This window comes from Rattus norvegicus, chromosome 9, assembly GCF_036323735.1.
Source record: "Rattus norvegicus strain BN/NHsdMcwi chromosome 9, GRCr8, whole genome shotgun sequence".
In the NCBI taxonomy this organism is placed as follows: domain Eukaryota; kingdom Metazoa; phylum Chordata; class Mammalia; order Rodentia; family Muridae; genus Rattus; species Rattus norvegicus.
Window position 1 is genome coordinate 99,358,524 of NC_086027.1, and position 26,916 is coordinate 99,385,439.

General features: G+C 55.0%; 1 protein-coding gene across 4 annotated transcripts; it reads left to right on the forward strand.

Annotated features, from left to right (window-relative positions):
• Window positions 1-383: 383 nt before the first annotated feature.
• On the forward strand, window positions 384-26,916 carry Espnl (espin-like). 4 transcript variants are annotated; one of them, XM_063267040.1, is made up of 9 exons: window positions 384-1,359; window positions 2,492-2,682; window positions 4,042-4,228; window positions 6,186-6,368; window positions 13,217-13,348; window positions 18,863-18,977; window positions 20,244-20,323; window positions 20,926-21,120; window positions 22,689-26,916. In XM_063267040.1, exons 1-9 carry the CDS (start codon window positions 1,066-1,068, stop codon window positions 24,306-24,308), a joined length of 2,997 nt encoding a protein of 998 aa, XP_063123110.1. In that variant the 5' UTR covers window positions 384-1,065; the 3' UTR covers window positions 24,309-26,916. The 4 variants fall into 4 exon arrangements, with proteins under 4 accessions (XP_063123110.1, NP_001178741.1, XP_063123108.1 ...); NM_001191812.2 differs by having other exon boundaries at window positions 1,055-1,359; window positions 20,241-20,323; window positions 22,689-25,819; XM_063267038.1 differs by lacking the exons at window positions 384-1,359; window positions 2,492-2,682; window positions 4,042-4,228; window positions 6,186-6,368 and adding exons at window positions 6,380-8,058; window positions 13,970-14,040.

Here is a 26,916-nt window from a genome sequence, read left to right on the forward strand (position 1 = left end):
ACGCTTGCTGCTCACAAGACTGATGGATGCTTGTCTGTCTGAGCTGAAGAGGAGGTTTCTGATGTACCGCTGTAGGAAGACACTGCAGCCCAGGGGCTTGAAAGGGACTTCTGGAAGCCTGAGGTTGGTCCCCGATCAGCACCTTCCTGTGGCACCAGAGTGAACCCACATTAGTCCTGACTTCCCCAGCCAAGGACCATGGATGGTCCAGACTCCCAAGAGTGCCGTAGCCGGAGGGGACAATGTGGGGCTGGGAGGCCATCCTCTCACCTTAGAGGCCTCACCGTCCAGCAGCCCCTGGAAGCTCATCAGTGTCAGTGCTGAGAACAGCCAAGGCCTGGGGTTCAGTTACAAACCAGCCAGGCACAGTTGCACACACCTTTAATCCCAGCAATGGAGAGGTGGATCTCTGTGAGTTCCAGACCACTACTTAGTGAGACGAGGTCTCAGGTAAACACAGAGAAAGAGCGCACACGTGTGTGTGTGTGTGTGTGTGTGTATGTGTGTGTGTGTGTGTGTGTGTGTGTGTGTGTGTGTGTGTGTGTGTGTCCTGGGTGCCTCAGGTGATAGTATTTAGACCCTAAGGGTATCACAGTGAGTCTACTCTTCAGGGAGAATTGAAGCATCTCCTGGGTGGTCTGCTAGTCTATCACAAGTATTTCCTGGGGCAGGTTTCTGAGGCTGAGCTGACTGTAGCTTGTGAGCACGGCTAGCTGACTGGCTGGCTGGCTGGAGACCCATCCTAGGCCAGGAGCCTTGCTGAGGGATGCTCTCACTTCACTCTGTAGGTGATAGGGTTCCAGCTACCCCGAGTGGCATCTGCAGGCCTGACTTGCCTGCCCCTTCCTCTGGGCCTGCACTCTCCATGCTTGGAAGCTCCAGGCACGAAGCCTGGGCCAGACTTTGAGGGTCAGTCCCCAGAGCCTCCCCCTCCCCCGCCCCTTGCTGCCTCCCATCTGCCCCGGGAGCTGCTTATCAGGTAACCAGAGCCCTCAGCAGCGTCCACGCCTGAAACAGGAAGCCCAGCCGGGCCTGTGTACAAGCCACTACTGAGAGTCAGTCAGGATGGAGGCACAGCAGGCACTGGTGGCCTCCAAGGACGGGGATTTGGCCACCTTGGAGCGGCTGTTTGAGGCTGGTGGCCTGAGACCAGACATCACTGATGATTTGGGGGCTGGCCTGGTGCATCATGCCACCCGGGCTGGTCACCTGGACTGTGTCAAGTTCCTGGTACAGACAGCCAAGCTGCCGAGTGACCAGCAGGCACACAACGGGGCGACACCAGTGCACGATGCAGCAGCCATGGGCAACCTGGCAGAGCTGTGCTGGCTCATCCGGGACGGGGGCTGCGGGCTGCAGGTAAGCTAGAATAGGGTGGCTCTGTGCCTGTTCTGTGAATCTGGTGAGGCGAGTCCAGAAAGTCTGATCCCTAGAAAGCCCGAGCTCTCAGAGAAGTGTGCCTCTGCCTCTCTCACCCCATCCCCCACCCCACCCCCGGAAAAAAGAAAAAAGCATAAAGCCCTTGAACTCCAAGGCCACAACATCAGATGTACCCAGCACTGGCACAGAAAAGTCACCGGGGTTTTTCCACACCTCCCTCAGCAAGGAGCGCCTGGGGCTGCCAACGATGGCCTTGCCTACGTTCAGGATCTCATCTCTGATCAGACCTGATCAACAGATCTGATCAAAGAGTCAAGAAGTGGATTTGTAAAGTGGCTTTTGGTACTCAGGATCTTGTACTCCTAGGGACACGGGCTGTGGTAGTGGGAAGGCTCCTCAGGTATGGTAACCATCTTGCTAGAACGTTTCCATCAGAGCTACCAGCCTCCCACTTGCTTGCACGCCTAGACCTGCTTGGTGCAGGCAAGGACTTAGAGTTGTTAGCCATGGCTGCATTCTTGAGAGCGCGAACCAGTCATCAGAGTTGGATGGAAACGGAGACACTGGCAGATGGTACAGAACAGTGGGCTTCAGCCTCCATAGCTCTGTTCACTGTTCACAACAACCCCGAGGACAAAAGACAGACAGACACTGAACCAGTCCCAGATTCACACTGGATCATAGCACCCTCAGGGAATGGCCAGGTCTACCAGATGCTTGACACCATGAGGAGAAATGCCTTGGGGACCATCATGGAGAAGGGAGAAGGCCAGAGGCCTAGAGGCTGGTGCCCTGGAACAGCCATGGTGGGAATCACTGTGCTAGCAGAAACCTTTCTGACCATGTGCAGAATGTACAGGGGCTCAGCTGATGAGGAAGGGAGGCAGCTGGGACGGGGTGGGATCCCAGGAGCCTAGTCCAGCTTCTTCCCAGTCAGCGTGCTTCTTCAGTCTCAGTAGGGGATAGAGGAATGGAAAGGGAGCCAGCTGTAGACACTATAGTGTCCTCCAAGAATCTAACCTCGGGCAGCTGCTTCTGGCCATGCTGATGCTGTCCAGCCAAGCTGCACGGGGACCTGCATGGACTCAGTGTCCTGATTGCGCCCCGGTAGGACCAAGATGCCTCAGGTGTCTCCCCACTGCACCTGGCTGCCCGGTTTGGACACCCGGCACTGGTGGAGTGGTTGCTGCGTGAGGGCCATGCAGCCACACTGGAGACGCTGGAAGGGGCCTTGCCGCTGCACCACGCTGCTGTGAGTGGTGACCTGACCTGTCTGAAACTCCTGACAGCAGCCCACAGCAGGTGAGAGCCCAGAACCTTACCCATAGTGGCTGGGGGTGGGGGTCTGTGCGGAGGGGAGGCACAGGAAGACAAGCTGGTGGCCTTGGAGGCAGGCCCTGTGATAACAGAAGCAGACGATAAACAGCAGACGATAAACTCGGGCAGAAAGCACGAGTACAAGTTCTGCACGGGGCAGGGCGGGCCTTTAACACAGATGCAGCATCACTCAGGTTAAAGGGGGAGGGGCCTGCAAGTATCGAACCCAAATGGTGCTTGGGAAAAGCAACCTCCTTTAAGCATGCTGTCTGGGCTCTTCCTCCACACTGGGGATCCCTCGATTGGACCAGTCTCCCCAAACCCAATGCCTTGTGGACCAGGGAAGGTGCCCGACCCACCGGTCTGAGCCCTAGACTGTACAAAGCTCACCTTACTAGAACAGGGTGGCTTAGTAAGGAAAGAAACCCGAACCCTTGCCCCTTGGGGAAACCGTTCATCTCTCAGCCTCAGTTTCTCCTTCTGGAGGTTAAAGCTTGTAATAGCCTCTCCTATTAGAAGTCCCCCTCCGGGATGGATCCAAAGTCACTCAGTGCTGTGTTGCAGGGTGTTTGTGGAAGCTGCCATTACTCCCCTGCCTCCACCCCCCTTCCTGCCCCCTCCCCCTGCCTCCTCCCCCCCCCCGCCCCTGCCTCCCCTGCCTCCCCTGCCTGAGTGTCATCCTATTCAAGGGCCCCGTAGACAAGGCCGAAGCATAGTCAGAGACCTGGAGGACAAACATGCTTGCAGCAGGAGCGGTTAAGAGCCAAGGCTTACGATTCAGGGAGGCCACCTCATCCCAGCCCCAGTGAGCACAGCTCAAGCACAAAGCAAAGACTGCTCAGTGGATGGGGCTGGCCTGGCAGATCCGTGCTGTGGCTGCAGCAGACAGTGCCAGTCACACAGAGGCAGAAGGGGCCTTAGGGGTTAGGGGTTAATGCTCCTCAGGGATAGCTGAGAATGCAGAATCAGTCAAGACCGTGACCCCCCCCCACACACACACACCATCTAAAATAACTGATAAGAGTAAGCTTGACCCAGGCAAGGAAAGAGTTAAGGACAGGTTGTGGCAGCAGAGCGCACAGAGCCCACGGAGGCAGCAGGTGGCAAGAATTAAGGAAACTCAGACAGTACAAGTCAGGGGTCAGGGGTCAAGGGCAAGTCTGTGTCACCCGGGGATGGTGTCAGTTTGGGGTAGGACACTAGCCTTCCCTGCAGCTGGTCACTGGGAACTAAGGAGTCACCCAGGCCCAAGAGAAGCCTTCAAAAAACCCCTGAATGCTGCCCCGGTTCACCCTCCCCGGGGCAGTTCTGGGCGCAGGCCTTATGAGCCTCCCTCCTTCACAGTGGTGTGAACCAGCGGACATGCAGTGGTGCCTCTCCACTCTACCTGGCCTGCCAAGAGGGCCACCTGCATCTGGCACAGTTCCTGGTGAAAGACTGTGGGGCTGACGTGCGCCTACGAGCCCTGGATGGCATGAGTTCATTACATGCTGCGGCGGCCCGTGGCCACTACTCTCTAGTTGTCTGGCTGGTAAGGGGGCTCTGTGGGGAGCAAGGCATCCAGGAGGACCAAGCCCTAGTGTCAGATGGGTCTGGAAGGGGGCTCTCAGGCACCAGGGTCACACACAGCCCTTAGCGCATCAGGTGAAACCCCACCCCTCTGAAATGGCCACAGGACTATAGGAGACAGAGAGGGCAGCCCCCAAGGGCACACAGGACCCCTTCCTAGGAGTCCGGTGCTTCTCTGGGGCTCGGTGTCAATGATCTGTCACAGGTGCCAGCACTTGACCTAAGCCATTCAGCCACATTCAAGCCCTCCTTCCCCAGAGTCCTGGGCCAGCCACTCACCTTTCCCAGGAAGGAAACCCCAGACTCCAGAGTGGCCAGAGTTGGGCTTGAGTGGGCCAGGGACTTCTCACCTTTACAACCAAAAACCATTCACCTCCAGAAGTGGGCACTTCAAGGGTCCATTAGAGATTCCATAGAGTCCATGAGTTGGAGAGACCCTAAGAAAAAAGAGGAGGAGGAGGAGGAGGGGAGGGGGAGAAGGAGGAGGAGGAGGAGGAGGAGGAAGAGGAAGAGGGAGAGGAGGAGGAGGAGGAGGAGGAGGAGGAGGAGCTATGGTGGGAAGGAAGTAGTATGATATGTATTGTGGTTGGGGTGGAACTCAAGGCATTTCCCAGAAGAGGATGCATCACACTCAGAGGTAGGAAAGCCTGGTCTCTGGCCCTGGGATCGAGTGGTTAAGACAGAGAGGGCCCTAAGCAGACAGGAGAATCTCGAGGAGCCATGGAGGACTCAAAGCCCAAATCTCCCTGCATGATAGAAAGTCATTCTGACTGTGGCTAGGGCTCTCCCTTCCTGCTCCCCTTATCTCCCCTTTCAGCACCCTCTCAGGGCCTTTGTGTGTGCTGCGCCTTCCTGGGGTCCCTGGGCATCCCCCGTATTAGCCCCTGACCAGCAACACATCTGGCTGGCACCATAGTTGATTCCTCCCACCATCAGGTCAGGTCCTGTCTGTCTGCTGGATTCCCTGTGCCTGGCAGTTAGCGTGAGGAGACACAAAAGGAACAGTGCTTCCCTCACACCTGAGGATGTCCTCCCAGGTGTCACTTGTCTTCAGCTTTCCTTGCAACACCTGCCCAGCCATTGGTGTCAACTGTGTGTGCTGCTCTAGTTCCCTCTGCAGAAAGCCTTGGCTCCAGGCTGCCCAGTTCCCCAAGCCCTTTTGTCCTTGAAGCTTCGCCCATGGCCTTGCTCATATAACTCAGACACTCTAGACCATGCCCATCACCTGTGCTGCCCCAGGTCTGAGCCTTAAGCTGGCTGTGCTGCCACCTGGATGTGTGAGCGAGTGGGATGTGATTGGAGAAGTGGCTACGGTGGTGGCACGTGGCCGGGCACAGGTGACTTATCCACAGAGACCCTCGGATTGTGTCAAGGTGGACGCACTCTGTTCTGAGGAAGAGGTAGCCACAGTGCCACAGGGCCAGAAAGGCCATTCTGGATGGGGAAATGTCCAAAGTTCCCCTGCCTGTCAATTGGGTCACCAGCAGACCCCACAGAACAGAGTCAAGGGCAATACCAGATGTCCACATTTCCTGAGGTAAGCATGGGAGAGTGGGCGTGGCTTTTGGCTGGGCAGCCTGAGAAGACCCCAAACTGGGTCCTGTGAAGCAGATCCCATTGTGTTTTTTGCAGGGCAAATGAGACAAGAGATGAAGGCAGGCCTTAAAGCACTCTAGTGTTAACCAACAGGACAAGCCCCAGGCTATGTTAGCAGTTCTGGACCAGCCACCGGCATCACAGAGCATGTAGGATGAGTCAACTCTGTCCCAAGGCTTCCTAGGGATATCCTCACTGCCCACTGAGGACCACAGCTAGGAAGTCCCATTTTTGTTCTGAGTGTCCCTGTCTCTTCTCCCTGAGAGAAGTTACCACAGGTCCACCCTCAGCTAACAGCTCACCTTCCTTGGTTCTCTTACTAGGTCACATTCACAGACATCGGCCTGACAGCACGGGATAATGAAGGAGCCACTGCCCTGCACTTTGCAGCTCGCGGGGGCCACACGCCCATTCTTGACCGCCTCCTGCTCATGGGTGCCCCCATCATGAGAGATTCCTGGGGAGGGACTCCCCTGCATGACGCAGCCGAGAATGGACACATGGAGGTATATTTCAATGGGGGAGGGGCTGGGACTCTGAGCTGGCACTTCGTCAGGGTGCCCTTGAGTCCTCCCAGAAGACCTTTGGGGCAGGTGCCAGTGCTACCCTTCCACAGAGAGCAGCAAGAGTAGGTACAGCAGGCAGACCACACCCCTGCTAATGAGCTATGGGGGAAGCTATCGGCTCAGAAAAACCCTTGTTTCCTGCTCCACCCTAACCTGGTGATGTGTGGTGGAAGGCTCTACGGTAAGTACATAACCTAGACCTGCTGGCCCAGGTGGCCCAGGTTCTAGGAATGACTCCGCAGAACTCAGGACATGCGAGGGTGAAAATGTCACAGATGAGGAAATGCCAAGCTCCGAGAGCCAAGATTGCTGGTGTCCAGTCTGGTCCGGTCCCACGCAGATTCCCTCTCCCCTACCACTCCTGAACTTGAACTCCACCCCATCCCTACCCCCTTCTACCTGCTTCCTGGATTCCTCATGAGTTTCTGATTTTTGCCAACGTTCCCCTGCAAATCTCCAGGCTGACTGGACTCATCTATGGGGGTTGTCACTGGAGACAAAGCAAGTGTCCCAGCATAGGTAGAGTTTGGACAGCTGCCTCTAGCAGGATCCCCAAATATTCAGGGAGATGCCTCAACAATGCCAAACAAGAGAACTCCACATAGTGCCACCACATGGTCACTAAAGGCAGCCCTGACCAGTCCCTGGGCCTCCTTCTCTACCTCCCCCACCTTCCAGGCAAAGGCTCCCTCCTGCTTGCCGGCTGTCTCACAGGCCCTGCATAGCTCACTCCAGCTCTGTCCCCAGGGTAACCTGGAGGAATAAGGGGCCTGCCCAGAGTCCCCAGGAGCCCTCTCTGCCCTGTCTGGTGAGGATGAGACATCCTGGGTGGAATGACAGAGGTCAATGAGCTGGAAGAGGGAGTCACTCCCGCCCCACCCCATGGGAGTCTGCTGGGCTGCAGACCAGGTACCCTTAGGCTCTGCCTCCTGGTGCTCAGGCCCCAAGCACATCACAGCTCCTTTTAGGGAAAGGCGTGCAGGGCAGTGGAGTCCAGGGCTTTCCCTAAGTAGCCAGATATTTTCCCATTTAAGACTGTGTGGAAGTCCACGAAGCAGAGTAGCCAGCTCCGTGGGTCCTCAGAGGAGTGTGCCTCCCTTACGTCTTACAGAATCCAGGACTCATGAGAGTGCATGTCCTCAGTAGTTCCCGCCTTCCCGCCCCCTGGCATATGAGAGAAGGCCCAGGACTGGGGTAGGGGTGGTACTAGGCACATTCGTGCACACTCACATGCCAGCAAGACACGCACATACACAGAAACAAGTCTAATGCATCTGCTCCAGGCTCCAGCCTTTCTTCTAACCACTGCTTGGCTGGATCCCTGTTTTTGCCACTGTTCAAACAAGTACTTCCTGTTTCCATTTTCAAACCTTCTATGTCCCCTGACAGGTACAATCGGTCGAGGCCAGGTTCTGTAAGGCCCGGGTGCCAGGGCAGCCTGCAGTGTGGTTCTCCAACTTAGCTTAACAGCAAGAACTGTGCCAGCATCTCGATACATGTCCAATTCTGGTTTTAACTGGTCCTGGATGGGGCCACACGTGTTAGATGGAGGACCGGGTGTGAGCTGTATCAGTGAACCTTATATAAAAAGCCACAAAGACGAGGCCCCTGAAGAAAAGGAGCCGACTGGGTGAGGCTGATGCAGGGGGATGGGGCTAGAAAGATGGTAGGGTGCTTCCAGAAAGGTTTCTGGGAAAGAACTCATGGGCAGGAGGCCACAGTGTGGTGTAGGGAGGCTATCAGAGGCTGCTGTAGGACATGAGGACAGGTGACTTTGACACTGTTTGGAGGCGGGCACTGTGGTAGGGCAGGCAATGTGGAAGAGAGAAGAGCTGTGAGACTGCCTCAGGCCATATGTGTGGCTGGCTATAACTGATGGTTAGCTCTCTACCTAACTCACTCCAGGGAGAGAGCCTAGGAGTGCCCGCCAATGCCCTACCCTGTGGAGGTCCAGCCAACTGCTGGGTCTCTTGCCTGTGGTGCATGCCCAACCCTCCCTCGTTCACAGTCAGTCTCTCAACAGACGTGTTTTATCAATGTTTGTGGGTTCTGTGGCACTCCCTGTGTAGGGTCCCAGACTCCTTGAGGCTGGCTTGGGTGGTTACAGTGATTGGGGACAGGAAAATTAGCTCTGCCAGATCAGCCCTACTCAGTGAAGAGCACATTTTCAGGGGTGAATCTCTTCAGGGCTCAGGGCTGACACCCAAGTGTGAAAACCCAGTCTGTGACCATCTGAGCAAAGGCCTCAGTACACCTCACTGGCTCAGTGCACATGTGCTCGGCTGTTCCCTGTCTAGGAAAGGCTCCACAGAGTACACTGAGGGACAGATACCTTGTTTCATCTCAGCTCTAAAATGAGGCCAGTGACAGCAACCGCTGGGCCTGACGTTGAAGCTGCATTGGTCTGGGTTATTTTGTTTTATTTTATTTTCCCTCTTGGTTTTGACCCTACAGTGGTTCTCAGCTAAAAGGCCGAGAAGCCATGCTGACTTTGTTTTTAAGAGTCTCATGTACCCTAAAACTCACTGTATAGCAGAGAATGACCTTGGACACCTAGCCCTCCTGCTTCTCTCTCCCGCATCCTGAGATCTTGGGCAAGCGCTACCACACCTGGTTTAGGTGCTGTTGGTGCCTGAACCCAGAGCTTCCTACATGGTAGACAAGGACTGCACCAACTGAGCTACATCACCAGCTACAACAGCTTGACTTTCTGACTGTTAAATACGTAATGATTCTGCATACAAGTAAAGCAAGCTGTCACCTGTCACGACAGTACATTCCTGTAACACAAGAGAATCGCAAGTTTGAGGCCATCATGAGAGTGATACCCTGTCTCAAAAAGGAAAAACAAAACAAACACCCAAACAACAACAAACACCTTCCGTGTGATCTCGACACAACTATGACGTGAGCCTGTGGCAAAGATTTCTATTTAGCTTATTAATTAATGAGGAGTCCGCCATTCCCAGTGACCCTGTGCACAGATAGGAAATGTTGAAGGCTTTCACAGCCGGGCAGGCTGCAGGTCACTGACCACTCGCTGGTTGTCTCCATCACTCCCTTCTTGTGGGCAGGAATCCTGTGCAGAACATCAGAGCTGGAGGTCAGAGGCATGGTCAGAGCAGGGAGCCCACGGACAGCCCAATAGGACGCCTGGGGCTTCACCCCTTTCTCTGCCTTTCTCAGCTGAGTCTGATTCAGTCCTCTGGCCCTCCTGGTTTCCAGTGCAGGATTTTAATTATTCAGAAGCGATGTGTACGGGTCGATGCTATCGCACATGGTGTTGTGTTAGAAGAGTGAATGAGGTATTAGGAAGAGCTGGGAACAGAAGGCTCAGGGTGTCCTGGGGCAGAGGATCCAGGATGGTTGCCCTCAGTGACCCAGAGTCCTTGCTTGTCCGCAGGGCAACTGTGGAGCAGCAGGCTGGGGGCTATGAGGTCATCATGACCTTGGAAAAATTCTTAGCTTCTTCATTCCCTTTCTGCATACCCGAAGCAGCCGAGGCTCCCACAGTGGCTGGAGATGGGGCTGGAGCTTGGTACACGTGGGGCTCATGGGAAGGACTTCTGTGCTCTCTGGTCCCAGCTCAGATTTGGGCCTACAGCTGGGGACACTGTGGACAGAGGATGGAGACCAGTGTGAGAAGCTGGGAGGGTGAGAGAGAGCAGGTCATGGGGGAGAGGAGGGTCATCTTCAATAGTTCTGCTTCTACAGCTTTATAAAACCTTCTCTCCTTCTCTTTCTAAAGAAAAAGAACCCACAAGTCTCCATCTTCTTTCCACCCCATGCAGATCAAGCTTCCCCATGGAATTGCTGTCCCCCGGTTTTGTGTGTCCAGGGGCTCCTTCAGTGTGGCTTTGTGGCTGGGAAACCATCGGTTCTTTTTGTGTGTTTGCCTCCAGATGTCTTTACGTCCTCTTCAGTAGTGATGGGTGCCTTTGCCAGAAATAAACTGGGAGCTGGGAGCCAGCGATGGGTGTGATGTGGTGAGATGCACACCTGCCACGCCAGCTCCCGGGAGGTGGAGGCAGGAGGATCAGGGGTTCAGACTCAGCTACATAGCAAAGTTGAGTCAGCCAGGGCTTTAGGAGGCCCTGTCTGGGAGAAGAAAAAGACTGTGATAATTTGAGCCCTTTCTTTTTGTATGTGGTTTAAAATGGTCATCTGCTGCTTCCTAGCCCTTGTCCCTTAGAAGGCCAGGGGCCTGTGTCCTGTGTTCTCCCCTTTGCTTGTACTTTTCTGCGGTCTGTCAGAGACAGCCCCTCTGCTCCACGCTGTCTCTCCTCTTCTTCTGGGATTCATATTATATGACATGCATGACTTTACTATCTAGCGTTCAAGTTCAGTCACAGAGACTGCACAACTTATGAGGGAAAGTTTGTTCTGGCTCGCAGCTTCAGAGATTTCAGTCCACGGTCATTCTTTCCTGGAGCTGTCGGCCTGTGGCCACACAGAGCGTCATGATGGGAGCACGTGGGATGGAGCTCAGCTCTGCGTACTCGCCTCCGAGAAAGAGAATGAACAGGGATTAGGGTCCCAGGATCCCTCTAGAGTACACACCCTACTGGTCCAGCATCCTTCTAGCAGGCTCATCCTCCTCAGACCTCACTGTATCTCAATGGTGCCGCAGACTAGAGACTAAGACAGGCCCCTGAAAGATGCCTGTCCTGATAGCGCAGTCTGCTGGGTTTTCTGTTTCCTTTATGGGTCTCTCTGGGCTGACTCAGGTACATTGTTATGTTTTGAATGTAGCTCACTAGCGAGTAGGTTTCCATGAGGCAGTTTCATGCATCCTTCGCTTTGGTTAACACTTCTCTCCTACCCCCTCTCTCCCATCCCCACCTCTCCTAAGCCCCCTCCTCATCCTCCCACCCCTGCCCTCACTCCTTTAACTCCCAGAATCCTCCTCCTTTTCAGGTTGCAAGATGGCTTCTGCATGGCTTTCCACACGCCCTCTCTTAGGCTTAGCCTTCCCAATCACTTCTTCCTTACTCCCACACTCTTTCAGGTTAAAGTCTTTCACCTCCCAGTGTCCCAATACTCTCCTTGATTTTGTCTAACACACCCTCCTTTCCTTAATGTGGGCCCTTCCAGCCCCTTCCAGCTGACTGACTTCTACTTAGACTTTTGGTTACACACACACACGATTTGAAGCTGGATCCACTCTGAGAGAGAACATGAGGGCCTTGGGAACCTCATTCGGTGTAAGTTCTGCCATGGATCAGTTCTGACCAATGTTCTCTTCTTTTTTTTTTTTTTTTTTTTTTGGTTCTTTTTTTCGGAGCTGGGGACCGAACCCAGGGCCTTGCGCTTCTTAGGCAAGCGCTCTACCACTGAGCTAAATCCCCAATCCCCCGATATTCCCTTTATTAGTTCACCCTCTGGCCTCAGTTGTAGTCACTTCTTTATGCCCCATCTGTCATTTTCAGTCTCCTGATTGGTTATTTGTTAGTGTGGCTTTAGATTTGCTTATTTTTTAATTTTGAGACAAGGTCTCATGTATCCCATGAGCTCACTGTGTAGTTGATGAGGACCTTGAACTCCTGATCATCCTGCCTCCACCTCGGTGTGCTGGCATCCAAGGCGTTGCAAGTGTGCGCCACCATACCTGTTCAAGGTGCAAGGGCTCCGACCTGGCAAACGCTCGGCCAACTGAGCCACATCCCAAGGCCCATATCATTTTTATTGTCTGTAACACCATGTCTAAATTTTTACACCTGGGTTTCATTTCTTTGAAAGTTGGGATCACTGTGGTTTTTCCGGACCCGTTTGTTGGGGTCGACCTGTTCCCATGTGTCCTTCGTTTCTATTGACTGTGTGCTGGGCAGTATAATCGGAGAATGGTCTACAGTTGTGACTGGAGTGGTTTCTCATCTCCTGTGCCAGGGAGAGCTACAAGATTAAGTCTGTTTTAATCTTCATTCCAGGCTAGAGGTTCTTCTGCCTTAAAGTATGAGGCAGTCAGCGGGCCATAGGGGACTTTAGCCTACAGCAGAGGTTATCAATTAGAGCTCTTTATTTATCTCCTGCTCTCCTTGGTCCCTCGTTCTTCAGGCTACTGGGGGAACAGCCTTGCTTGTCAGCACCTTTGTAGAACACAGTGGAACTGAATGTGAGGCGAGGCCTTCTTCCAGCCTCCCTCATCTCCTGATCTTAACCTGGTCCACTCACTTCTGTATCCTCTCGGAAGGCATATTGTGTGAATCATCCTTTGGTTGCCCCTCTTGCTTCTCCCTTCCCTATAGTAGACCCATTTGCTCACTCCTTTCTCCTGTTATAGCCTCCTCGGATGTCCAGGTTTGGGCCTTGGTCGTCTCTCCCCAGCTACCTCTGCTCACTGCTCCAAGCATCCAGGAGTCCTTCACACTGGCAGACTCCTCCTCCCTCCCAACCCCCTGCCATTGCTGACATCCAGTCCAGGCTGCGCCTTCTCTGTTCAACACTACCTGGGGCCAAACTTGATGCCTTGTCCCTTTTTTCTGCATAGCATCTGCTCAGCAGACCCCTCCGGGTCATCACAGCCTCTCCTGCTACCTCAGGAATCTCCCATAGCTTACCCGGCTGTTACCACATGCCTAGGTCTCAGCTAGGCTTTGCTTAAGCCATGAGCTGGAGGTCCCGGTCCACTCACCTGAGAAGGATGTCTCATTTGCACAGAAGGGGTCTATGAGGAGAATTGAATCATTGGCAGGCTGCTGAGTGACCAAGCCTGTAGCCAGGGAAGCGGCCCGAATGTCCCCATTGACACCCAGTGAGCCATGTGTCATTGAATATTTCTTTCTCTCCAGTGCTGCCAGACCTTGCTCTCCCACCATGTAGACCCCTTCCTGAGGGATGAAGATGGGTATACGGCGATAGACCTAGCAGAGTATCATGGACACCAGGATTGTGCCCAGTTCCTGCGGGAAATGTCTCGGCCGGTAAAGCCTCAGGGGCCCTGTCTATCCTGGAGGATTGGGAAGGTGGGCTCGCAGCTGGTTACAATGCTCATTTAACACACCCCTCTTGCCTCCAACACTTGCCAGGAGCAAAGGCCTTGGAAGGACCCAGTCAGTGACTTAGTCAGCCAGGGGAAGCAGAAGCCAGAGCAGGAGCTGTGATGGGAAGGTCCTGAGATGGGGACAGGCTGCAGTGGGGGCTGAGCCAGGACTGGACAAATCATGCCTGTGGTGTGGACCATAGAAGTGGTGTCTATGTCTTGGGGATGCTATTTCAGGCTAAGCATGCTCAGGTTTGGAAGCAAGACCCCACGCTGTCTGAGGTAACCCTCAGGCATCCTGTTACTCTCCAGTGGTTCAGGGTCACTTGACTTCATGTGTGACTCTCAGAGCCAGGATCCTTGAGTATCCTAACTGGTCCCTGCGCCCAACACAGGACAGAATACAAAAGGGATCTGCCCGACTGAACAGAGAAGTGGATTGGTATGAGCAGGCAGTCAGAGGGAGATGATAGAGAAGTGGGACAGGTTGGATGAAGTTTAAGGACTTGGACCAAACTCTTCCCACTGTATCCCCCTCTCCAATCCCTCTCTCCCCATCCAGCCCAAGGCAGTGACCATGATGAATTTCATCAGTGGTACCCACCCTTCAGGAAGATGACCTACCATGTTCAGGTGAGGGCACTGAGATCCAAGAGGGGAGGGCCCCCAGCACTCCCTAGGGGCATTCCATGATTCCCCTCCCCTCAGAATGTTAAGAACCAATGAATGGAAGCAGAGCCCTCATAGGTCCTTTGGCTGGCACTAGGTACCTCACATGGTCAGAGCCAAATTTTACTGCTTGAAGCCTGCAGCAAGCCTGACACAGTGTAGTGCACTTTATGTGGGCCCTGAGGACCCATGTGAGGCTCCTCCTAGGGTGGCAGTCTCAGAACCTAGGATTCAACTGTTTTGGAAATGGACCAGACTGGCTTTCAATGCCTGGTCCCTGCCCTGGCAGGGACTGAGGCAAGAGGTGACATGGCTGACTGTCAAGTAAGCAGGGTTGCACATTCTGGGTCTAGGAACACCCCACCTACTGAAAATGCCTGGCTCCTGTCCTCACTGAGATCTTTCCTGTCCTCGGTAGCTGCAGAGATCAAGAGGTGGGAAGGGTGGCTACTCTCCTGTGCCCATTGTGTGAATACCATCTTGCCTTCTTGAGGTTGATCTGGTCCTATTGTGTCTTTGAAGTGATATAGGACCCAAGGCAGCACCTCACCATCGTGCTTGGGGACTATGGTACCTGGCACCCTCAAGTCTGCATGGATGACTCTCTTATAGCTTAACATGGCCCGTCCACTCCCTGTACCCCAATACCTTCCTTCCTGCTCATGTATAGGCACCCACCCAGGCTCTGCAAGCCTGACACTTGGCCTTGCGTGGGCTCAGTGGTGTATATATCCCTGGAACCATTTAGGGCTAGAACTTGGCGGCCGTAGTGTGTCTTTGTGGCGCCTGGTGACAACTAGAGGTGCCTGACTTCACCACTGCTACAGCTGTCCTCTGGGCCTCCTACCTCATGAGGGAGGACAGGATGTCAGCTGCAGGCCGGCGGCAGGGGGAGAGCACCTGATGTAATATTGATGGAAATGCAATATGCAGAGGTCGTCTGCACTGACGCTCTCCTGTGGGCCTGAGGAGATGGTGAAACCCATTATTCCCCGGACACCACTGTCCTGAGCTGCTCCCAGGGGACGTGTGGGCCCAGAAGAGGCAGCTTGAGTGCTAGGCTGTCAGTATCAAGAGCAATCACCTGAAAGGACACCTTCAGTGAGCATTTTACCTCAGGGGTCGGTGGGACCTTGGCACACCCTCTGCTGAGTGTAGGGCCTGCTCGGATCCCTGGGGAAATTCAGGCCATGCTTCTCCCTGGACCTCTGCACAGTAAGAGGCGGGCCTCCTTTCCTAGGTGGGACAGAAGCAAGGCTTTGAGGCAATAGCCTGCTTGCCCACCCTCTCTCAGACAGCCTGGCTCCCTGGTGTCAGTGGGAGTCTGACGGCTGCTGCAGAGATGTTAGCCAATCACAGCAGGGCTGGATGGCCTCCCTGCAGGCCTCCAAACCCAGGGAATGCAGCCCTCACCCCTGGTTGCTGGGTTGTCCTACTTGCCTACCTTACACTCACTCCCACCAGTATGACGCTGGATCCTCTTGGGCACAGGGCACCAGCCTTGGCTTCCCTTGTCCTTTTCAAAGCAGCTCTGTAGATCTCGTTTTAGGGGCAGAAGCAATGTTCCCTCCCCTGCTGTGTTGCGATGGCCTTAGCTTAGTCCCCCTCTTCTCACTGCAGAGGGACACAGCGCCCCTTCGTAGATGTGAGAGAACTGGAGCTAGAGAGGGCCGGGATGTCCTTGGACAGAGTCTTGTCTCAGGGCGGAGTGGAGGGGACTGCCCACAGTAATGGAATCTCAGCTGCAGTGAATGGTGTCCAGCTCCGTCTGAGGTCATGATTTTCTCAGCCCGGGTGGCATTACAGGCTTGTAACTCAGATCGCCACAGCTGCCCTCCATGATTAATTCATGGCAGGCTCAGCAACGCTCAAATCTCACCAAAAACAAGGAAAGAGATGGAGGGCAGTGGAGCCAGAGGCACCGCCACCTTCCCCACAGCTGTCCCAGACATGTTCCACTCGCTCAGCCATTAGGACTAAAGGATGGCCTCTGGCACCTACCCCTCCTCTATCAGGGGTTTCCTCAGGGGCCGTGGCTAAGACTGAGAGGCAAGGATGGGGGGCTCCTACTTCCTGGGGGCCACCATAGTCAGGTTTCCTCCTGACCACGGACAGAGAGGGCAGCACTAGTGGTTTCTTGTATAGATACAATCGGATGTTTCCCACAGTGCCTTACCCACCCATGTTGAAGAACCCACATGTAGCCATGACACTGGCTGTCCTTTCTTGTTCAGTGGTGAAGAGGGCAGCAGGGCCCGGTTAGCACAGAGTCCTGAGGTCCTCAGGCTGTGGGACTGCTCCGTGGCTGGAATCTATTCTCCCAAGCCAGGCCAATATTCCACCTCTTCTGTTCTGCCAACCTGAGGGGGCTGCTGCCAGTGCCCGCTAAGCCCCTTCATCTTTCCTGGGTGAGGTGGGCAAGGACACTTCTTGCCCATTCTCTTGCCAGCAGATTAAATGGCAGGAAGGGGAGCTAAGGATCCCAGGTGAGGCTCCCATCCCAGTTGTTACGCTGATGGTCCAGACGGCTGCCATGTTCTCAGTGGGTTTGTGTTTCAACCGAGGAGCCCTGAACCCGGGGCAGCTCCACATTAGCACGTGTAGCATTCAGATTATTCCTGTCCTGTAGGGTCACCCCTGTGACAGCCCTTCAGGGTCAAATTCAGCATCTGGAGAGATTGTCAGGCCCAGGAGCTGTCCCCCAGAGCTTCTGTTGCCCCTCCCTTGGCCATGAGTTACAGCTGTGAGCCCTTAGAGAGCCTCTGGTCCCCACTGTGTGCTGAGAGAGGCACTGCAAGTTGGGTTCCTCTGGGTAATCTTAGGTCCCCCACCTCCCCAGGGTCCACCCCAGCCCTCTACTATGGAGCCTAAGGCTCCTCCTGGTAAGAGATCCCATACCTGGCCCCCACCTGCTGGCCACCTGACACCTGGACCTTCAAATATTAATGTGATGCCTCCCACTCCGGGTACACAGCTTCCACAGACCCTGACAGCTGGGACTGGGACAACCACGGCTCCCTGGGCTCGGCTGCCCAGCGTTTGCTGCTGAAGCCTACCATGCTGAAGCAGGCAGATGTTCCAGCCCTGCAGCCCCATGTGTGGGTTCCTGGGTTCTGCAGATTCCCAGGATTAATGAGGTGCACAAGGGGGCATTTGGGGTCCGTGCTGCTATCTTTTCCCTGTGACCTGGTGAGCTGAGGGTGCCGGGTGGGATGAGACTGAAAGGCAGGACAGCCACCTTGGCCATGAGTGAGGAGTGCCCCAAAGAAGCCAAGGATTGGCCTGGGTAGTGCAGGCTGCTGCACCATGGAGTGCAGGCTGAAGGCCATCTCTGCTGATGTGGGAGAAATGTGAAAGCAGGCACAACAGCCATAATCCAAGCCATGGCAGGTTCCCGACACAGATCCTGGCTGTGGGGACACCTGTTCTGAACCAGAGCGGGCTCAAGCCAGAGCCCCTTTCCTGCTGAGGTGTGGGGGTGGGGATCTCACCAGCATCATCTTAGGGGCCTGGTGTCAGGTTGGTTTCCTCTGCCCCCTGGAGGGAGATGTTGGGGCTTAGGCACAGATGTGGGGTGGATACTCAGAGGGATGCTATGTGTGCCCTGTTAGCTGCAGCCAGGATCTGGGCATCTGCATGCCAGAGGCATCAATGTAATGCATGCCTCCAAACCAGGGTGCCTCCGTCCTAGACAGGGTCAAGAAGCTGTCCACATCAGCTCTCAGTCATAAGGTGCCAAGCCCAGCTTAGAGGACTTGGGAGAATATGTGGGAGGTGAGCCATGGCCTCACGTCTCTTCTTCCTAGCCAGAACTAATAGGAAGAAAGAGCCTCAGCTTCCCTGGGTCAGGTGTCCCAGCTGAGACTGATCAGGGCCACTCTGGGCAGCACGCTCAGGTCAATGGCTCATCCACTGGTTCAGTAGAAGTAGCCAAGAACGGTTGGCTACCCAACCTAAACATGGAGGGGCTGCCTCTCCGGTCTTTGACGGTGTGTGTGGCTTGGACACTGAATATAGGTCATGATTGCACCTCTGCCAGAGGTATACAGTCCTAGCCACTCAGCATTATGGACCTAGAAGAATTTCAAGTATCCTATCTTGCCTCTCTGCCCAACCAACATATCTGTCCTCTTAGGGGTGGGGCAAGCCAACCAATGGTGCGGTAGTTTGGGAAAGATTGGGCAGTATGACTCTCCAAGACCAGGCTCCCTGAGACAGCTGCTCAGCCTTGGGGACAGCTTAGGGGTTATGCCCAGGGTCCCTGGGTCCTATGTGGTCTGAGTTTAGGAACTGACATCCTCACTTGATGACATCCTTACAGGGACCTGCCACTCCCCCTACCCCTTACTGGATCTCACCAAATTTCCCTACCCCAAATTAGCCTCAGGCCCATGTCAAGGAGAGAGCCAGGTGAGTTTCAGGAGTGAAGCTCAGTGGTAGGGGGACATGTGTGCCTGCATGTGTAATGTTCCTGTCTGTGTGAGGCCGAGACAGGAGAGCACAGCTAACCCTGCATTTAGTCCAGGAGGAAGGCTATTGTAACAGACCCTGAGCTGGGTTCTAAATGAGTGAAGGGTACAGACAGTTGGGAAACCCAGCCACTCAGCATGGGTGGGCAGGAAGACACAAGAGGGACAGGATCCTGGGGCTTCTCCTTGTGCACTTTTCTCCTGGCCCTCTGAGCTGCACATGTTCCAAGAGGCCCTCATGCTTGCCCAGCAGGGCTGGGACAGACCCAAGGCCAGACTCACCCCAGTCTCTACCAACCAGATTTGTCCATCCCCAGGTGCCAGTTCTGATGACACCCCCACCCCCACCATTCCCACCTCCTCCACTGCTGGCTGCAGGACTCCCCCTGGAAGAAGAAAGAAGAGGGGACTCGGGACTCAGGAGCCCCTCTTGTGAGTGCTTGGCCACAGAAGAACCGGTCTGGGCAAGGTGTGGAAGGCAGCAGAACCTAGCTGGGTGGACCTCCTCAGAGGAGCCAGGCTCAGGCAACTGAGTATTTAGAGCTTCCTTTCTCAGAACTCCTCCCAGGCTTCTTTTGCAGTCTTTGAGGTTGACATTTTCTATCTTGGATATCATGACGACAGTAACCTGAAATAAAAGGAAGTGATCTCAGTGGGGCCGAAGCCAGAGACCTCAGCAGGCCAGTGAACATCAGGAAATGAGGAGGGCCTGCCAACAGAGGATCACCACCCTTAGAGGATTGTGATCAACCCTTATCAAAATGCCATAAGATGGCATGTAACAATTAGCAGGCGCCACATGCAACAAGGTTTCATCTTGGCCAATGAACAAGTTACAGTTACATGCTAACATGTAGGAGTGTGTGTCTGCCTGTGTGGGCAAGTGTGTCTGTATTATCTTTATGTCTCTGTGTGTCTGTGTCTATGTCTTTATGTGAGTGTGCAAGTATGCTTCTATGTATGTCTGTGTATGTACTGTGTGTCTATACATGGGTGTCTAGCATGTCTGTGTCTGTGTGAGCATGTATGTGTCAACCTATTTGCGTTTCTGTCTGTGTGAGGATGTATGTGTCTTTATCTATCTTTGATTTTTCTGTGTGTGTGAGTATATACGTGTCTGTGTCTACCTGTATGTGTGTGTTTCTGGTCTGTGAGCATGCACTTGTCTGTGTGTATCTGCTTATGTGTATGCATGTGCCTGTGTGAATCTACATATACGTGTGTGTGTAGATGTGAGTATGTCTGTGAATGGGTCTATGCCTGCCTAGGGTATGACACAGCTCAAAGTCATGGCACTAGTGTGTGTTAATAGTGCATAGGGGTTAGATTAGTAAGAGAATAGGCTTTGGGCACTGACAGAGCTGGGCTAGGTCCCCAAACCTTCAGATCTATGGGCTCCTGGCTCTGTCCGGGTTATAGAGAAGTTGGGAGATGAGGTGCTGTGGTAGGCAGAGTCAAATAACAGACAACCTTTCCTGGTGGCCAAGTTGGGGCAGGCCCTATGAGGCCTATATGAGAATCCTAGTTGTATCATTTTGCCTCTGACCCCAGAGGGCAGGGCTGAGAGGTCTTGGGCTCCAAGCCCAGTGTTCCTGGAAGGGTAGGGCTGGCCTGGGTCCAGGAGCTCCACGCTTGGCATCTCTGCTCTCCTGTACCCCTGCCCTCTGACGCCCCTCTGACTCCAGCTGTCTTCAGCAGCCTGGCCTGCTCAGCCTGTCCCAAGGGAACCAATGGCCTGTACAGCCCCTCTGAGTGTCACCTCCTCAGCTGCCCTTCAGGTGAGTATCTTCCATTCACTCCCCATATCCCCACTTGAAGGCCAGTGCACCCCATCTTCTCTCAGCCCAGATTGCTCTGACCACCCCACGTTTTCAGAAGACAAGCTCAGGGCGGCAGCAGGCAAGTCTCATCACAGAACCTTTCTCTGTCATCTCAGAGTCCTGACTTCTGGACTCAGGATTAAAAGCTGCTATCCCAAGAAGCAAACAGACAGCTTCAGGAAGGCTCTGGAGTCTGCTCCTCTGGGGAAAGCTGTGCCCAGCCACCTCCAGCCCCACCTTTCCATGCATCCCAGAGGACTCAGAGATTCACCAAGTGATACTGGTCCTGTCAGAGCACAGAGTTCAACAGAGGCTCTGATAAGTCTGGCACTAGAGAACTGGTGGGTGGGCTTTGTCTGTATAGCCATTTTTTTAACCCTCTTTTGCCTTAAGCAACCTCATCTGGGCCATGAAAGACCACACCTCTGGAAGGGGTTGCTCTAAGCACATCCTCCTGCTCAAGGCCTCACCTTTATTAGGCTAGGGACTGGAGGGGTTGGGAATCGCCCCTTGCTCAATCTTAGGTCCCCTTGGGGCATGTCACCTGCCTGTCTCTATAGGGGGCTGAGGTGGAACCCCTAGACTCCCATGATGGCCTGACCACTCTGCAGCTGGATCGGTTGCCTTCAGGAGACCTTGACATGCTGGTGCCCACCCAGGATGAGCGAGGCCGGCCCATCCCTGAGTGGAAGCGGCAGGTGATGGTGCGGAAGCTGCAGGCTCGCCTGGGTGCAGATCATCCTCCAGAAGATCAGGTGTCTCGGGGAGGGAAAGGAAGGAGCCAGAGGAGGATCCTCAGGCCAGAGGGAGGGGCAGAGCTTTAAGGAGGAGGGCAAGACTGGAGGAAGAGGGTGGGGAGGTGGGTTGGGGATTGGGGGTAGGGTGGGGGATAGAATAGAGTGGGGGTGGAGGGGTGATGTGGGAGAGATGGAGGTGAGGAGCAGGTTAGGAGGCAGGAACATGGCCACTAAGTAAGTGCCAGGCAGGAGTTGGAGGTGCCAGTGGGATGCTCTAGCCCAGACCTAAAACCCAACCCAGATGTCCTCCTCTCTGTTTCTGTGTGGTCCCAGCTTCCTCTTCTGCCACACATGGCTCAAAACTACATGGCAGGGCTCCAAGCAAGGCATTTATGGCTTCAGAGGGGTAGGCCCTGTGGTTTCTGTCATCTGCTAGACTGGGTCAGCCTTCTTGTCCTGATGCTTACACTGCTGCAGAGATAGCAATGGGAAGCATAGCCTAGTGACGGCAGGTGGGAACGAACCCACGGTGAAGGGCAAACCAGTGTGAATGGGAGGCCCTAAGGGGTGTTCAAGAGAAGCTCCTCTCTGGGCAGGTGACCTTGAACTGGAGCTAGAAGGACATGAGGAGGAACCCATGGGAGTTTGGGCATTCTTCACTCTAGGCAGAAGGGAAAGCAAGTGCAAAGGTCCTGAGGTATAGTGAGCAGGCACGAGGGCTGATCAACAGAGATAGTGCTGGAGTGAGTGGGGGAGGGGCATGCTGAGAGGACAGCAGCTGTGACTGAACAGAGAAGGGGCTGTGATTGCTGCGGTCATTCACAGGGCTTCTGGATGCTGTCTGGGCAAGAGGAACCAGCATCTTGCCCTAAAGGAGTGTGGGTTAGTCCTGCAGCCAGGTTTAGAACTGAACTGTCCAGACGGCACTGTCAGCTACTGGTTTTAAAGTCAAAGTAGGATCTCTCCATTATACCAGTCACATCTTTTCCCCATGCTAAGGACTCCTGCCTGCTGTAGCCTGTCCTCCAGCCAATGTGTCTACATAGCACAGCACAGCACAGCACAGCACAGCACAGCACAGCACAGCACAGCACAGCACAGCACAGCACGTAGAAGGGGGCGAGGGAGGTGATTGGTGGGAAGGGCTGCATCCAGGAAGTCCTTGGAGTCCAAGGATGGTCTCCAGGTTCCACAGAGACAAGAGGCTCTGGGCTATGGAGGAGGGTTTCTAAGGGGAACCTATGGAGTGATGACTTTCAGAGAGCAGACTTGGTGGTCCCTTGTAGACTGGACACTGCCTAGAACAATAATGTCTATGCCCAGGCTGGTGAGGAGGCAGGCAAGGCTGCTCAGGGTTAAGTGAGGGCCGGGATATCTTGGTGGCCAGCCCCTATGAGTGTTAGGAGACGGTGGGGAGCAAGCAGTCCTCTTCTTTGTCTAGGCTCCCACTCTGGACTGGGTTGACGGGCGGCTAGCTTCACGTTGTAAAGCCAGGGGAGGGCCAGCTGGTGTCCAAGGTCTAGGCTTTAGGGAACTAGGCGGAGTTCTAGCTGGGGTGGCTGCTGACCCAGCCTTTTTCTGCCCAGGACCAGAGTCAAAGGCAGGACTCAGGCCCCACCCCTGCAGAACAGGCAACTTGGAGGTATTCGCAGACTCACCAGGCCATCCTGGGCCCCTTCGGGGAGCTGCTGACAGAAGATGACCTTGTCTACCTGGAGAAACAGATCAACGACCTGCAGCTCCGGCGCCGATGCCAGGAGTATGAGAGCGAGCTGGGCCGGCTGGCAGCTCAGCTGCAGGCCCTCCTGCCCGAGCCCCTGGTCAGCATCACCGTCAATAGCCACTTTCTGCCCCGGGCTCCCGGCCTGGATGACGAGGAAGGTCCAGCCCTGGCGCCTGAACTCGAAGCCTCCGAGGAGCCCGGGAAGGCGGAGCCCAGAGGGCAGCCACTGCCCTTCTGGTGCAGCCACATCGGTCGCCTGGTGCGCAGCATGTCCCTGCTGCTGAAGGGCATGAATGGGCTGGCACAGGGCGAGGAGAAGCCGCCCGCCTCGGTCCCTCAGGACCCAAGCAAGGAGACCATGGCCGGCCCCTCTCGGAGCGAGGCCCAGCGCGAGATCCAGGAGTGCGGAGTGTCAGTTCGAACTTTGCGGGGGAATTTCGAGTTTGCCCCAGATCTGCCCTGCGCCTCGAACTCGGGTCCCTGTGAGCTGGGGGCGCGGCCGGGCCAGTGTCTGAGAGGCTGCTGGTCGGCGCCGCCACAGCCCCGAGGTGAGCCGATGGGAAGGGAGCCCCGGCCAGGCGACACGGAGGAGGCCAGCGACTCGGGCATCAGTTGTGAGGAGGCCCCGTCAGAGGCCGGCGCCGGTCCGGGACTGGACCTGGCCAACCTGCGCAAGGAACGCATCGTCATGCTTTTCCTCGGCCATTGGAAGAAGTCGGCCTACACACCGGCGCTCAGGACCGCCGCCTGCAGGACCCTGGAGGCTCAACGTGCACGATCCAGGGGCCCCGAGGCCGCGAGTAGCCCCCGGCCGCTCTCCCCGCAGCCCAGCGACAGTCCCAGGCTCGGCCACCTGTGGCAGCAGCGTGGCATCATCACCCACCTGCTGGGCACCTGGAAAGCCATCATGGCGCACGTGCCGGCCCGGCAGCTGCGGAGGCTGAGCCGCAGGGCGCGCGGGCCCCTGTCCCCCGAGCAGTTCTTGCCTCACGTGGACGGGGCACCCGTGCCCTACAACAGCCTCTCGCTGGACCTCTTCATGCTCGGCTACTTTCAGCTCCTGGAGTGCGACCTGCCAGCCGAGGAGCGCAAGATGCGGCACTTGCTATGCTTTGAGGTTTTCGAGCACCTAGGCGCACACGGCTGGGAGGCCGTGCGAGCCTTCCATAAAGCAGTGACCGACGAGGTGGCCGCGGGCCGCCGTGCCTGGACCGACGGTTTTGAGGACATCAAAGCCCGCTTTTTCGGCTCCAGCCAGGGTCCCCCCTGGGACGTGGAACCGGGTCGCAAGCTGGGCCTGACACCTCTCGGTTCCTTGCCCCATGCTGCCCTCCCTGGCAGCGGCCCCGAACCTGCATCCCCGAGGCTGGGGTCTAATTCTCAGCAGGGCAGCTTCAACAGCGGGGACATCTGTGGCTACATCGACCGCAGCTTCGCCTTCTGGAAGGAAAAAGAAGCTGAGATGTTTAATTTTGGAGAATGACTGTTCACCTGGTGGGATAGGACTCTGGGGGAAGTTTGGGGTTCCTTTGTTCATTCTTTATGCTCCCTGGGGTTCAGGTGAAGTGGGCACAGTGATGGTTGACTCCTGTTTGTCTTCGTGGAGATCGGAAGCCATGTCCCGCAGAAGTCTCTTAAGCCATGGTGTCCATCTCTTCTGAGCAGTGATTGGGGTCAAATCCTCACTTGGGAGCACAGCCCCCAGGCCCTCAAGTGGTCATATGGGTCTGAGGGTCCTGCAGCCAAGGAGCTGGTGTCCTAGCACCAGGGCCCTCTTGCCAGTCATGTTTCCAGCAGTCACGTGGAAGTCTGCATCTTTGGTTTCAATGGCTCGGGTGGTCTCAGCTCCACCACCACCCTCTCTATACCTCCCTTTGGGCCTCAGCCCTGGGCTTGCCTCTAGTGTTTGTTTGTTTGTTTGTTTGTTTGTTTGTTTGTTTGTTTGTTTGTTTCTGGCAACCTCCTATCTCTAAAACCAGAGGGAGTGTGTCTAGCGTGAACAATCTCCCTGACAGAAGGGCTTCTGTGGAGGAGACCCTAAAGCCCCAGCAGACAAGTGGTCCTGCCCTGATTTTCCTGCTTGGCAGTCATAACTGCTATTGTCATTCTAGCAACATCTCTCCTCTGGCACTGCCTGGCCCCTGGGGGAAGGCTAGGAGGGCCCTAAGAGCAGGGACACCAAGAATATCCATCCACGGGGGGGTGAGGAGTTCTTCCAATACAAAGGTTGGTACCTTCTGAAGGGAAACTGGCCTTCTGTAGCTGGGAACAGCTTACAGCAAAGGAAGAACATAGCAGGGGTGGTCATGTGGCCTTTTGGGTTTCACCTTCCCATGCCTTGGAGATTCCAGGTACCATAGAGAACCACAGCAACTAGGTGCTAGAGAGGGAGCCCTCCAGGTGGCTGACTGTAAGATGGGGCTCGATTACAGCTTCTGGTGACAGGCAGAAGGATGAGTCACCACCCACCTCATGGGGCCCAGGAGAACTGGCCTGGAACCCCCGGAGGACTTTGGGGTAGTGACCTTTTGAGGAGACTACAATTGGTATGGAACAGGGGTCGGCAGTCCAGTCTCTTGGGGCAGTCATTCACAATGGGGCCCGGCCATGTCCAAGAGTCTCCTACAGTGTCCCCGAATCACCACTGGGGGGAGCAGGAAGCCCTAACCTTGGGCTCTTGGATGGTAGTAGAAAGGCTGTTGGCTGGATGGAGCAGAGCCTCACAGACAAGTCTAGGAAGGGGTCCCATGGATAGGGACCTCCAGGGAGATAAAGTTGGCATGGGGCATGGATTTTGGTGCTGGAAAAGCCACAAAAGGCAGTGGTATAGGTCCTGACTCCAAGTTGTCTCCCTCCCTTGCCCACCCTGGGACCTGCTCTGAGGTGACAGGGTGAATCCTCCTACTTGGCCCTTGGCTTCCTCTGTTTTTAGAGTCTCTTCAGAAGCTGACGCTGGCTGTGTGTTTGCTAAATAAAATTGCTGTCCCTGGCCGGCGAGCATGTGCTTATCACTCTGCCCCCTGGGAAAGGTGCCTGTGTTCACAGAGCCTGACCTCTTGAATGGACACTCAGACCCCAGTGGCTCAGTGCAGCTGTAACACCAAAGCAAGTTGTCACACCTACAAAGGACCTAGATTCCTCCCTACATCATGGCCACAGGGATGTGGTGCTGATGCTGGCTTGCTCATTCTAGGTCCTGGTAGGTGAGGGGTTCTGTCCAGAGCCTCACCATTGGCTCGGATGCTCGAGAGCTTGTAGCACTTCCAGAAGTAGACACTAGTAGGCAGGGCGCCTTCAGGGTAGTGACTGTCATCTCTTTAGAGTGTAACAAAGAAGGATCCTGTGTTGCAGTTGGGAGGGCAGCAGTCACAGAGCCTAGTCTTGAGTCTCCTAGGTAAGAAGTGGGCATGCCCAGTCCTCATAGCCTTTGGCTCTCAGTTTCACCAGTGAAAGGTCAAACCCAGACTCTCAGGGACACGTAACAAGATCTGGAGGACCTGGAGTGAGGTATGATGCTAGGCGAGGGAGACAGTAGGGGTTCAAACCTAGGTTTGTGGCCCAAATGGAAGGCAACCCTCTTCTGCAGACATGTCACATCTACAGGAAGCTACCTTAAGGTTCTGGTGCCCTGGCCTGGGTGAGGACAGGTAGCTAATTTTTAAAGACATTCTGGGTCATTCTGATGCCTTATCCAGCAGGCCAGGAGACCATGGCACTCTTGCAGCTGGCCTGGAACCCCCAGGGGACTTTGGGGTAGTGACCTTTTGAGGAGACTACAATTGGTATGTGACAGAGATCTTCAGTCCAGTCTCTTGGGGCAGAGTCATACACAATGGGGCCAGGTGCCCCTTGTAGTCAGAGGCTAGCCCCTCAAGGCCATACTCACAGTTGGACACATAAACCTGTTGTCCTGCTGGCAAAGCTTCACTGAGGACCCAGAACCCCTTCATAAACGTCCTGGAGGTTGAGGTCCCAGAACAAGGCTTCCAGACGAGTTTGGGCCCTCCCGTTCACTTGTAAAATGTGTGCAAAATGAATACGCAGAGAAACAGAAAACATGCCAAGATTAATAAACTAATGCTACTCCCAGA

Excerpts from the sequence above, each read along its gene's own strand:
- Espnl (NM_001191812.2), top strand. The coding sequence starts at position 1,066 with ATGGAGGCACAGCAGGCACTGGTGGCCTCCAAGGACGGGGATTTGGCC. Across the intron at positions 18,978-20,240 it reads GGGACTCAGGAGCCCCTCTT|CAGCCTGGCCTGCTCAGCCT; the intron begins GTGAGTGCTTGG and ends AGCTGTCTTCAG. Across the intron at positions 21,121-22,688 it reads ATCATCCTCCAGAAGATCAG|GACCAGAGTCAAAGGCAGGA; the intron begins GTGTCTCGGGGA and ends TTTTCTGCCCAG.